The sequence below is a fragment of the Achroia grisella genome, unplaced genomic scaffold, assembly GCF_030625045.1.
Source record: "Achroia grisella isolate CSIRO2021 unplaced genomic scaffold, CSIRO_AGI_Agris_v1 utg2354, whole genome shotgun sequence".
NCBI classification, from domain to species: Eukaryota; Metazoa; Arthropoda; class Insecta; order Lepidoptera; family Pyralidae; genus Achroia; species Achroia grisella.
In genome coordinates this window covers 39,038-54,006 of record NW_026712731.1, presented here as the reverse complement: position 1 = coordinate 54,006, position 14,969 = coordinate 39,038, and the positions used below count along the sequence as shown (strand labels likewise).

The 14,969-nt window shown below is 32.0% G+C and overlaps 1 protein-coding gene across 1 annotated transcript; it reads left to right on the top strand.

Annotated features, from left to right (window-relative positions):
* The first annotated feature begins 616 nt into the window (after window positions 1-616).
* LOC131842452 (uncharacterized) lies at window positions 617-1,453 on the top strand. The gene has a single exon (XM_059190982.1). The coding sequence runs from the start codon at window positions 617-619 to the stop codon at window positions 1,451-1,453; it is 837 nt and encodes a 278-aa protein (XP_059046965.1).
* Window positions 1,454-14,969: the final 13,516 nt, after the last annotated feature.

The window sequence follows — 14,969 nt, the reverse complement described above, 5'->3', positions numbered from 1 at the left end:
CAATGATCACCGGCCTCTTATCAGGTGGGTGACCAATACTGGAATGTTCTGCGGAGAGAAATTAAATAGATATGTTTACTTAACGGCGTTTAATTACAGACAATATACTGTAATATATAACGAAAGTAAATAGTATTATCTACAATTAATTTTATATTTATTCTACCACATCTATGTGATAAGTATGTATGAGTGGATGTTTTTTTTTTGGATGATAATGGAATGGTGGACCCGCCTGCGCTAACGGTTTACGCTGGTGCGGCACCAGTGGAAGATGATAAGATGAGCATGAGGTCAGGTCAGTTAGCCCATCGTGACAAGCTCACCAGGAATTTGTTGCGATGGTTTCCAAGGGGAACCGCGTGGAGGTCGACCTGACATTGCTAGCAATGGAGTTATCAATCCACATCATTCTCGCTCGAACTGTTCATTGGGTAGAACGTGTGTTTGTAAAAGTAAAATAATTTTGTGATTAAGTGCAGCTAAATTGATTGTTATTACAAAGTGATACAGTGCAAATTTCTTTGGTTGCGGTCAAAGTACAAGTGAAACAGCAAGTATTGTATCTTTTTCTATTGAATCATAGTATACACAAAACAAACAGATAACAACAAAAATGCAACGTACACCTAAATCAAGCCATCCAATTCAGTATTTGTCACAACCTGATCTGACAGTTGAAAATCAAGATAAAGCTCGAAACATATATATAAGAAAAAGAAAAAACCCCGATTTTGAGATGATGGATATTAAGGATTCATTAATGCTTTCTTTTAAAAGCATGCTCAACTCCGAGATTACGGATATAAAAAAACAAAATACAAAAATACTGGAATCAAACGCTGAAATAATAAATCTTTTGCAAATTAATGCCTCTAATTATCAAGAAGTAAGTGAAAAGGTTGAAACATTGGAAATAAAGCATGCTGCTGCACTGGATCGTATAGATGACCTTGAAACTCAGCTGGAGGGGATTCAAAAACAGTTAAAAAGAAACACAGTTGAAATAAGAAACGTGCCAAAACGTGAAAAAGAAAATTTGAATGAAGTTGTTGCGAATATTTATAGTGCTATAAACCTAAAAATGGAAAACGTCCCTATAAATGTGTTTAGAAGAGGTAAAAATATTTCACCAATTATAGTAGAATATCAATATTTGGAGCATAAAGAAATACTTATAAAAGCTTTCAAAAATTTTAACAATGAAAATAAAAACGCACCTTTAAATCGACAACATTTAGGATTCCATAGTGATAATTCACGAATTCATATAACAGAATCCTTAACTACTGAGTCAAAGAAAATTTGGATTGCCGCCCGTGAGCTTGTCAAGAAAGGTTCATATAAATATTGTTGGACATCACGAGGCACTGTTTTACTACGGAAAGATGATGGCTGTCCTGCTATTGCTGTTAAATCATATAAGCAACTTTGTGACTTGGACACACAATGACTATTTATTATAAGAATCTCTACTTGCTGTATTAGATTAGAGTTATTTAATTATTCATTTTTTATTTTGTATTGCCACATGAAGCTTGCTGATAACTATTCTCAATTTCTCACTTATGTTCCATATTTTTCCTACCAGACAATAAAATCATATATCTATTATAATATATATAAATATATTACTAGATTAACTACAATTATATTCCATTATATATACATTTCTATTGGTTCCACAATGTCCAGTGTCATGCCTCACTTAAATAAAGGTAAAGATCTCCAACCATACTCAAAATCTAAAGTAATATTATTTTACCATAATGTTGCAAAATGACATTAGTGTAGTATCCACCGATGTTGACAATATTGTTAGCATTGGTGACTCAATTGTGGTTGGTGATCCTGAAGCTTTTAAACAGTATAGTCTGACTACTGAAAACTCACTTAAGATTATCGTACAGAATATAAGGAGTATCAATCGTAATTTTGAGGATTTTAGATTTTTTTTGGCACGTAGTAATCTTACTTACGACTTAATTGTTCTTACTGAATGTTGGTTGCGAAATACCGATACAATACCTATATTTGAGGGCTATAATTCATATTCAACTTGTAAACATATTAACCAGAATGGTGGGGTAATCGTATATCTCCACAATAAATTAACTAATATTCATGTATATGAACCAAATATTAATGATGCAGACTGTCTAGTTGTTAATGTCGGCAGAGATTGTGCATTCATATGCGTATATAGATCTCCTTCATTTGTTTTGCCAAATAATTTCATAAGTTCCTTGGACAAATTATTAACTGATATTAAAAAGATTCCTAACATTTACTTTACTGGAGATATTAACATTAATATTGGCAAGGATAGTAATGATACGAAGGCTGTTGAATATCTGGATCTACTTGCAACACACTGTCTTCTTCCTAGCCATATTCTTCCTACTCGTTTTGATAAATGTCTTGATCATTTTTTCGTTAAATCAGATACTAGAATGTTAACAATGATATGTGAATCTTCAATTACAGACCATAGTACGTTGTATGTTAACATGACATTAACATCGCAGTCCAATAATATTTTCAAAAATAAAACTGTTGATAGAATGGATTATAATAAGGTTGTTGAACTATTAATGATGCATGATTGGGATGACATATTCTTAATAAATGACCCAGATAAAGCTACTGAGATATTTATGGATACACTACTTGCAATAATTAATAAATCGACGCGTTCATATACAATACCTTGCAGACAATCAATATCACAACCCTGGGTAACACCCGGACTGTTACGCTGTATGAGATTCAGAGACACACTCCATAAAAGACACATAAAATCACCCAATGATAAAATCTTAGAAACTTCCTACAAGCGTTACAGAAATCATTGCAATAAAATTCTCCACAATTTAAAAACGCATATAATAAATCTAAATTGCAAAAATGTAAAAATGACATTAAAGGTACATGGCATGTCATAAAGCGTGTTTGCGATTTAAATAGGGATAATAATATGCAGTCCTATGACTTGCTTAAAATTAAAACTACTCCACAGGAATCTCTTGATTATATAAACAATTACTACATAACTATTGGAAAGAAACTGGCAAATAATGTATTAAACAGATTAAACCTAACCGAACATAAACTAGTATCTATCTCCAAAAGTGAAAATGGTCCATTAAATTCTTTTGTGATGTTAGAAACTTGTGAAGCAGAAATTTATGAGAGTTGGGATAGAATGTCTTCTATATTTTTCAAAAGAAACATTAATTCTCTTATTGCACCTATTACTCATATATGTAATTTGTGTTTATCATCAGGTAAGTTTCCTGATGTTTTAAAATACTCCATTGTAGTTCCCATCTTTAAAACGGGGGATAAAGATTGTATAGCTAATTATCTTTATTGTTACCAATTCTATCAAAAATATTGGAAAAAATTATTAATAAACGTTTGATTAACTATCTGGAACAAAATAACTTTATATCTCAAAATCAATTTGGTTTTAGGGGAAAGAAATCGACTATTGATGCAATCGAAAATTTAGTTCACATAGTGGAAAATCTTGACAGGAAGAAGAAAATAATAGAGTATTTCTAGATATAGCCAAAGCATTTGATACTGTCTCCGGTCCCCTATTATTACACAGATTAGAATCTGTTGGTATCCGGGTCTTCCACTGGAGCTTCTTAAAAGCTATTTATCAAATAGGTCACAAAAAAGTTCGAATAGGAATTTGTACAGTTCCAGACAATATCTTACATTTGGCGTACCTCAAGGCTCCGTTCTAGGACCTACACTCTTCTTGATATATGTAAACAGTCTATGTAATATGAAAATACAAAATGGTAAAGTAATAACTTTTGCGGATGACACAGCTATTTTATTTGAAGGTTCTACATGGGAGGAGGCTAGACTATCAGCAGAAAAGGGTATCTGCCAAGTAGCCAATTGGTTGGACTACAATATATTGACATTAAATTTGAATAAAACGCAATATATAACTTTTTTCGATGAGAAATAATTTACAACCTAATATAAATTTTACATTGAGAATGCATACTTGTGATGTTTGGATTTACTAACTGCAACTGTTTTGTTCTTTCTAAGGTAGATAGTCTTAGGTACCTTGGAATTGTAATAGATCAAAATTTGAATTGGAAACAACATATTGAAACTGTAAAATCTCGAATGCGAAAACTTATACCGATTTTTAAAAGAATTAGATCTCTAAAAGATAAAAAGGTTAGTAAAACTGTCATAGCTCTGTGTCAGTCTATATGTACATATGGCATTTCCAGTATGGGGAGGTGCCAGAAAAAGTACTCTTCTGAAAATAAAAGGGCCCAAAGATGTATTCTGAAAGTGATAAATTTTAAACATTTTAGATGTTCAACTTTATACAAACAATTTAAGGTATTGAACGTAAGACATTTTTTATCAAAACTGCTATACTTAGACAACATACGTGTTTAGATCCTAAAATTATATGTTCTGGTAGAAGATTGCATGAGGCATATAGGGTTCACACAGAACAACATTTGCTCAAGGTTTTTCTTACTTCTTAGCACCTTTCTTATACAATCACATCTGTAAAACTGTACCGCTGAAAAGTATGTCGAGACATAGATGTCGAGAGGCACTGCATGTATTCTTGAATAAATTGGATTATTGTGGAACTGAAAACCTATTAAAACTTGATGTATAAATGGGTATGAGCCAAGTTGGATAATTAAAATAATTTAATGCTAAAAAAAAAAAACATCAAATATACCATACTTGTGTCCATCTGTTTTTAGTGGAATATTACATTGTATACGTTTAATATATACATTATATATGTACATATTTAACATTTATACATTATTATGTTATAATTAGTAGTATTTATTGATAAAATTTATTGTGTATTCTATTATAGAATTAAATAATCACGTATTTATCTATGTAAATATATATCGTATATATGTAATTTAAATATGTGACCACGTCAAAGATATATATATATGTGTGTGTGTGTGTGTGTGTGTATATTTATATATATTCAAAACATGAAATAGTAAATATATTGTTATTATTAATAAATACTTCAGATAACATTAAGTATGAATTAGTCTGTAATCCGAATATTTATCTGTTTCGTTTGATATACTGTTTGTTACTCTAAAGATCATGGTTATTTCTTTTGAATGTGAACAGTAATAGAATGTAAAAATCAACTGTACTGAATACAATAGAGCCTATATTTAAATGTATCATTAGTATGAACAAGCTTGACTCATTACCTTGCCGAACACAGTTTTTAATAAAAACTAGCACGGGTTTGTTTTCTTTCTTTGAAATGCTGTATGGTTAGAATATTATGTGAATTAATTCTGCAAAATAAGGATTGTGTCCAATTTAACATACAAATTATTATCTAACTACTTAGAATTGATATTTGTTTCATCAGCATGCATTTATGGACTTAAATTTATTTGTAAGCACTATGCGTTTTTATTTGTTTGTTGTTTAATATTATTTGAATTGTTTAAATAAAGTAAACGTGTACAAAACGCTGCTGTATTTACTAAGCAATTTTATTTTTGCAAGAATATTGTCAAGGCTGTACTAAATATTAGTTCAATAAACATTATTATTATTATTATTATTATTATTATTACTAACAATCCCCTTTCCCCCCTATGAGTGGATGTTTGATTGCCATTCCAATTAAAAAAAATATTTTACGCCTTTTGCACTTTTGAAAATCGGTCAAAATACGATGTACGAGGTTAGAGACGCAAATCGAAGTAATGTACATGATTAAGTCAGAGTGTTTAGTTCTTCGTATAAGGCTAAATGTTTCTCTTTTCGTTTTTTTCGTGTGGAAAAATCTTCAAAGGACTGTCCCACCGCCGAATTGGCGAGGTGCGTGGGATTCTTGGACTAGAAAACCCAATAGTGTACCTGCAAACGCCATTTCTGGTCGCGAAGTTGCGTTAGGATCCTACTACTACAGGGGAGTTGGCTCGCCTTGTGGTGTATTTCTAATGGACAGGCCCTATCTCATTGAGACTTGCCAACATTTTTTTTTGACTTGGAAAAAATCGTTCAAATCGCCCCGGGGGAAATCTGGTACTGAAAGACTGCTGTTCAGTAAAAACACCAAAATGTCCCTCACCCAACGCTGTATACGGATACTATTTACTGTATTAATATCTACATTAGTCTTTTGTAATTTGTTTTTGGAGCAATAAACATATATGTTCGATATGTTATATTCACTGCCATGTTCCGGAGCCACGGCTGTCTGTTATATCACATCTATGTAATATGGCATATTATAAAAATATATGACAACACTATATCTCAGATAAATTAAGTGTTTGTTTTGTAAATAAGTAATTATAAGTACTTACTTTTACGTAGTTAGTCCTTTTTTGTAGATGCAATTGAAAACAAGCTGAATATTTTACTTGTTACCTAAGTATACACGTTTGTCATTTAAGGAAAAGCAAATATATTATACCTACGTATAAATACTAAAAATCACGGGATCTTACCACGTTTTATTTTTATTGAGTTCCCGATATTCAATTTACCAATTATATGTATAAGTTATGACCGTGTCAAATTTAAAATAGTATAAAACGTGAAAAAATAGTTTCTTTATAATTACATTAAAAGTATAGATCTAACGCTTATAATGAAAATACAAATATCACCGTCTTCCAATTAATTCGATATGTCTTACGTTACATTCAAAATCCTCTATTGTTTTGGCTCCTTGTATCTTTTTGTGTATAAATAGAGTATATTTTATGGCAGCGGTGGTATAGCGGTTCAGCACACTGCCTTACTTCCGATGGTCGCGAGATTTATTCCTGGCACGATGCTAACATTTGTATTCATGAGTATGATTGTTTGTATTGGTCTGGGTGGTTTCTATGATGTCTATATTTTATAAAAATTAGCTTGGGACTAGATGGCGCTGTGTGTACCGTCCAGGGTTATTATTATTATCCGAAACAGGTTGCAAATAGTGCAATCAATAGGTTATAGATAAAGACAAACTTGTAACAAAGTTTCCTGCGTCTTCAGTCTCATCAATTTTACCCGCAAAAAAGATTTCTCTGAAGAACACACCTTGTGTTTTGGTTAAAATGTGAGATAAGACAGTGAAATCACAGCGTATAGAAGAAAGTTTTTATTGGCTTGTCCAAATGATATGTAAAATTATGGTTATATATTTATTATTATATGAATTTATTACGTATTAAGTTATTACAGTTATCAAGTTACAGCTAGTGACGTCCTATCTTATTACTAGACTAGACTACGGACTAATTATAATAATTATATTCCTCCGGAGAGCAATGCGTATGTAGTCCGAGTGTCATATGACGACATGTGCCCAGTTGGTGAATTATCTGAATTCGATCGCAACGATTTTCGTATTTAACGTAGTAAAAATGACGTCATCGGTCCTTAATGCGATTATATTGAGGTTATCAACTAGCATTGCTACGTAAACGCAACTTTACATATCGATATAAAATACTTCTATCGAATGACCATTTAAGTAACCTCGTTTTAATGTCACGAAATCGCTATTTTGCCGAAATGACCGCGCTGGTATCTTTATGTATATAGGTGACGGTTGACCACTTACCAACAGGTGGGTCATATTTTCTTACTTTTCAATCACATAGACAAGAACATTTATATTATTTAAATATACCAAAATAATGATCATTGCCCAGTCGCCATTAGGACGTGATTACAGTGGGCTTCGATTCAAAGATCGTTTATTTATTTTCCTTACCCTTTGTATTTCCGAAACATTGAATATTTGGAAGTTATTGGACAAAACGTAATCTTACTAACATCATTAAAACAACAGGAAACCAAAGGCTTTACCTTTAAGAAGGTCCTCAAAAGGGATTTGTGGAAACTTTGAGAATTAAGTAAAAAAAATATTATACAGAATATCCTTAATAGGAGCGATTCGTTCGTTGTATAGATTATTTTTATCTTCTTAAACGATGTAGGCATTCCAATTAATAAAAAAACTAAGAATGTAAAAATCGACAACCCTGGTTTGAAACAAAATTACCCATTAACAGTAGAATGGAATAGAATAGAAAATTCTTTATTCAAATAAACTTAATTTAAGCACTTTTAAATCCATCATTGAAGTCATCACAATTTTTTTAATCTTCCACTCATTCGGAAAGCTGTCTCATCAAAATAAGAATGAGCAAGAAACTTGTGTATTGATATTTTAAATCATCGTTGTAAGTTTACATATTAAACCGAAACGTGTAAATACAAACTACCAACTAGCACTACACACACAACTACCCCAATAAATTTATTGGGGTCAAATATAAGTACATAATAACATTAAATCAATCGTAGTGATTAGAGCAGACCAGCCCCTACAAGCAACTTTCATTCACGAGTATGACATATGAGCCAAGTTGGTACTTACTGTATCCAATTTTATGGTCTTCCAATAGGATGTTAAAAAATTCATCACCACACCAGCACGTCAGCTTTTTTTAGAGTACAATTAATTTGTATTGAATAAAATTTGATGGCATTTTCATATTTAATTTAGTTTTATATAGTAGTATTATGTAATATTATGTTATCTGTGGTAGTATTAACCAATTAATTCTCAATACAAAACTTAGATCGTCTCATGCAATCAACACGTGACCACGTCACAGACTATGTATAAGAATGAACTACTGAAGTCTGAAGACAAATCACGATGAGACCTGAAAAGCCTAAATAAATACTTCAGATAACAATAGGAGCGTCAAAGAATACTGCTGATCTACTGACCCAACTCTAAAGAATGGTAATTCGCTTTTGAATGTGGAACGAATGTTGACAAAGTACTTGAAAAAGCCAAATGTTTTCAACTTCTGAATTCGAAGCGTTTTACCTGAACCAACAGTTTGTGACACCTGAAATCGAATGAGAATGCATTGTGAATTCATTTAAAATAAGGGTTACCGTCGCCAAATTATTCAGTAGGGCTGTGCGAAATTTATGACTTGAAGAATTTGTAAGTAAAGCGTGTAGGTGTGATGTGATTTAAATAAAACAACCTACCGGTATTATGTAACACTTTTTTAGAATAGAAATCAACGAAAGAGTTGCCTTATTCATATAATTTTATCGTCTTTGACTAAAAAAATAAATATTGATTATTTTTATTACATTTCTTTTATTTATAACATTTCCAAAAAATAGGGTTATATTTTTCTGTCTGTTTTTTATTTATATGGACAGTTCATTTTTAAGGCAATCAAACATTTTTGTCACTTCATAGTCACATATAGCATTGATAACCTATTTAAGCAAACATTAGATTTAATAAAAACAAACCAACTACCAATCCAGACAAAATTGTATTATCTAATTTCAAAAAAAAGGACGAAAGGGACTTATTTCTAAACACGAATAAACCTTACGGATACTATATAGTATCCGTTCGTATCGTATTTAAAATGTTAATGTGTTTCTATACTTTTGTAGAGAAGTATAGAAGCACATTAACATTTTAAAAATGATATATACACATTATAAATGAAATATCTTTTTTTAAAAGATAAATAATTACCTTTTTTTGCCAATCGATTATAATTAAAATAGCAAAATAAAATTACTTTTTTTATAAATCTGTGTAACTAGTTATTTAACATGGCATTTGCAAGCAATTTCTTATTTAAAATAATTTTAAAGACTTATTCATATGTAAAAATTTGCCTTAATTAAACGAAACATATTTTGTTTAAAACTGTGCATTATTTTATTTTTATAATGATCAATTATAATGACAAACAAATTATAATGGTCCTACCATTATAACTTGTTACACAGATTCAATTTTGGTTCAATTCTCGTAAGGGCGGTAAAAATTATATTAATTGCTCTGTGCAACAGAGATTCAATTTTGGTTCAATCCTCATAATGGCGGTAAAATGTATATCTATTACTCTGTGCAAAATAGCATATAAACTCCTTGCTTCCCACAGAACGCTATTAAAATGTAAAAATAGAACAGTTTTAATATTCTTAAATAGTGAATAGCGAATGCTCAAATATCATTATACCATTTGCTAGTTGAATGGAAGAATGCGAAAAAAGAGGGTTATTTCCAAGTACAACTATTTAAGTTCACGTTGTAAATTCAAGAATATGCCACCGAATGTTCAGCTCGGGTGTTAGTGGGGTTTTAATTAAGATCTTGGAAGCAATTTTCAAGTTTTTAGCTTTCATTCGATGTCATAATTCTTTAATTGCATAATTGACTAACGGGCGGCATTTATAATAATAGTGGGTTTTATCCGTGGCTTGGTTTGCGTGAATGGAATAAATTGTTTAACATACTCGTATTGTGATAAATAGTCCATCCCAACCTCTTCGCTTCTATTTTATCAGTTGATTTATAAGTTTTCTTAGAACCTCCACCGTATTCTAGAAACTATTTGCCACGCACAATCACCAATGGGGAATCACCTTCCAGTATTTCCGAACCTATACTTCTTTGCGTGTGTTTGTCAAATATCTTTTATTAATATAATGTATTTTGTGCATAATATTAGAACAATTTTAGCATTTATACGTATAATTAGTAAAAATCACGGGATCTTACCACGTTTTATATTTATTTGATCACGGGTAATTTCTGTTTACCCGTGATCATGGTGGTTGAAACACTACCGAAATATCGGGAACTCAGTAAATAAATATAAAACGTGGTAAGATCCCGTGATTTACTAATTATTATACGTATAAATAATGACCGCGTCAAGTTTAAAACAGTATATAATTTTAGCATTCTGCACTTTTCTATAAAAACTCAAAGTGCGCGAAATTTCATACTCCTTCGTAATTTTCGTAAAAAAGGGGTACAAAATTTTTGCTTCGCGTTTTAATATTGCACAGTTAATCCTATAGAAACAAGATATAATTTTATTAAATTAAAGAGCCGCGAATACACAATAGACACATGTGTTATTACAGTCAACGGCTCAAAATCTCGCAATAACTGTAAGCTTTATATAAACCGCAGGATATTACTTCGTCCGGTAACACGTTGACCGTTAATCCAATTTTTGCGGGAAATCGTTTAAAGGGTCAAAAGAAAACTCCGGGATCGTGGCCCGTCCCCCGGGATCATGACGGCGAGAGCGATACGTTCCACAAGTGTTTCTTCAATATATTGATGCCAATATTTTGACCGACTTGAAAATTGAAGTGAAGAATTTTTTTTTCTGTATCTATCCTGCAATCAGAAGTATATGAACAGATGTGATAAAGGTTACTTCGCAGGTAGAGTGTGATTCCCAGCAGAATCATTGTCTCTTTTGGTGATCCTGATTACTCATCGGGCACCAGTAGCCTACGCCTTTTAAGTCGACGTATATTGTCAGGGACTAACAGTTGGCTAGTACATTAAGATGATTTGCTAGCCGTGACTCGTATTTGGAGTAGCAGTATATAACTCTTGGGCTACTATGTTTCTGTTGAGACACTCATGAACCTCAGAAATTTTTGCAAACCGTTAATGAGTTATGAATTTAATAAACTACGATTTATATTACAAATTACGATTTATGTGACAAATAGATGAATAAAAATTATTTTTATATCCCTAAACAATTCACATGCTGAGATCGTGGCCCGTCCCCCGGGATCATAACGAAGAGAGCGATACGTTCCACAAGTGTTTCTTCAATATATTGATGTCAATATTTTGACCAAATCGGTCAAAATATTTACATGACAAAATGAATGTAATGTTAAATTACGATCTTACAAGGTAAGCAGAGCTTGTGTTCTGGGTTACGGTACTAGATAATTGATATAAATATGTACATGAATAAATACTTAGATTATTTTTGTAAAAAGATATACAATATACATAGAAAACACCTAGACCGATACAAACAATCATGAATATAAATGTTTGTACCGTGCGAGGAATCGAACCCGCGAGCATGGGAAGTAAACCGCCAGACCACCGAGGACGACATGTAGCTATGATAGGCGTTTTGAGAACTGCTACAGTTGTTACAAACGTTTAATAGAGAAGAAGTTTGTATTCACACAAAATCCTAAATATGGAATGCTGAACAACATTTCTTTAAAATAGCAACACGCAAGTTTCTTGCTCGTCCTTCTTGTGATGAGACTGCTTTCCGAATAAGCGGTAGATTAAAAAAAAATAAAAATGACTATTCAAATTTTTTTTTTAATAATTTGGTTTCTATTCTATTCTATCGCAATGGTAAAAGCTTTATCAAATCGGTTCAGTAGTTTCGGAGCCTATTCAATGCAGACAGACAGACAATCAAATCTATTCTTTTTAAAATATTAGTATAGACTCGTAGTATTCAATCAATACGTGTTACCCACGAGTAGAACTATTAGGCTTCGAGATAATAGAGTACCGCTGGCGTGATTGAATCCATTTCCTTGGCATTAACTGTGTGTGACGTCACTTCCTGTCAATACCTTCAATCGATTGGTGCCGCCGCATGGTTATGAGTATATTACGTATAATGATATATTTTTTAAATGTAATCTCTCAGGACAATTCTCACAGCGCCATCTAGTCCCGAGCTAAGCAATGCGTGTGTTATGGGTACTATACAACTGATAAAAACACTTAAATACGTTTTCTTTTCTAAATACATACATAATATATATATTGGAAACACCCTGACCAATACAAATAAATCAGACTTATGAATACAAATTTTTATACTGTGCGAGGAATCGAATCTACGACAATTGGTTCTAAGACAATATGCTAAACCGCTATAGAAACCTAGTTGAAACCATATTATATTCTGGGCATTAATTAGTATACATATGTAAGTAAATACGTCAACAGCAACTTTACATTTACATACGTGTAACTTTACATTTTTAAGTTGAATGTTATGTCAACACATGTTATTGAAGCTGTAAAGGCCTACTACGGCCAACAGCATTATAGTAGTTGGAAAAAAAAAACTCTAACAGTTTATAGTAAAAGTGCCTTAGTATCAGATTACTTAGCGCCTCCCAAATTGAAAAGTATCATTGTTACAAACATTTAGGTTTTTATTTTATATCGTATCCCTCCTGATAAATTAACACTTGGAAATCGAGAAGTGTACATTTTCTTCGTAAGTGTGAAGAGTGCTACATTTTAATTAATGTTATATTTATATATGTATTGATTACTATAGATGTAATCTGATAAATTCAGTTGGATTAGTTTCGGTACTTTTCAGCAACGAATATAGAATTAAAATCAGTAACGCAGGCTTACACACAAAGTTTAATATTGGTGGCAGTCAGATTTGAACTTACGACCTTTTCTTCTTCTTCTTGGGCTCCCTAAAATATGGTCGAGCGCAGTGATGGCTGGCTCATCCGTCATACTCGTGAAGCGAGTGCTGCTTGTAGGGACTGGTCTGCTCTTATCACTACGACTGATTTAATCTTATTGCATATTTATATTTGACCCAAAAATTAGTGCTTGTTGGTAGTTTGTATTCACACGTTTCGACTTGTAAATGTAAACTTACAAGGATTATTTAAAAGAGCAACACACAAGTTTCTTGCTCGTTCTTCTTGTGATGAGACAGCTTTCCGAACGAGTGGTAGATAAAAAACAAATTGTTATGACTATTCAAAAGTGCTTAAATTAAGTTTATTTGAATAAATGATTTTCTATTCTTTCTATTCTATTATATTCTATTCTTTCGATGCATGTAGGAGTAATGAACCGCTACCCTACTAAGACGCTCTCAATTTTTTTTATAACAGATCGCTGCTTCATATCCGGCTCGAAGGACCAAAAATTATTTATAAATCATAGTTTAATTGTGCAGATAAATATAAACTCCATCTCCTAATAATATTTTTCTTCATAAAACAAATTAATTCTAAGTTCAAAATAACAAAACAGTTTTTATGTCTCGTTCACATTCTCTTATATTTTTTATATTCCACTGAAATATGTAAACAGAAAACTAAAGCAGCGACAACAATATGGACCATCAACATAATCTGTGTAACACATCTCGTGCAGCAAGAGAATAATGCCCTTTCACAGGCTACATGTGGCTCCGAGTTGATTGTAATGTATCTATGCTACGCCCGACTAACATACATAGGTGCGTAGTAAGAGCACAGAGAGAAGTGTATTAACTTGATGTTAGTACTACCATATTCTATTTGTCTTTGGTAGTAGTCATAAACCGACATACAAGGTACTGTATCCGTCTGAAGTTTATTTGAGACTAGCTGACCCGCGCAATTTCGTCTGCATTTCATTTCCCCACCTTGCAATATTCAGCATTGCAGCTCCGCTCCTATTGCTCGTAGCATAATTTTTTGTTTTTATTTTATTTTGGTACAAACAGTCATTACAGTTATAATTTATATTATATAGTTTAAAGTAATATTATACTTATCGAGGATAAATGGACTAAGCATAACTAAAACAATTTTCAATTCGAACCAGTAGTTACTGAGATTAGCGCGTTTAAACAAACAAACAAACGAACGAACAAACTTTTCCGCTTTATAATCTTATATATAAAATTCTCGTGTCACAGTTTTCGTTCCCGTACTCCTCCGAAACGGCTTGACCGATTCTCATGAAATTTTGTGAGCGTATTGAGTAGGTCTGAGAATCGGCCGACATATATTTTTCATCCCCCTAAATGTTAGGGGTAGTCCAACCCTAATTTTTTTTTTATTTTAAATCAAAACAAAGTTTGCCGGGACAGCTAGTATTAGTATTGATTATCAGAACAGATCCGATTTTAATGAGATTGCTATACATTTGTTAAGTGACTTATTTTTATATACAACTAGCTAGTAGGCGCCAAATGGTCAAAATTCGACCATAATTAATTCAAATTATAAGTTTGAACATTATTAAGGTTTCTTAAAGACTTCTATGCGTGTGTGTGTAGAATACATGGCAATGTGTGTAA

What these genes read in the sequence shown, in the direction of transcription:
- LOC131842452 (XM_059190982.1), top strand. Translation starts at nt 617, where the DNA reads ATGCAACGTACACCTAAATCAAGCCATCCAATTCAGTATTTGTCACAA.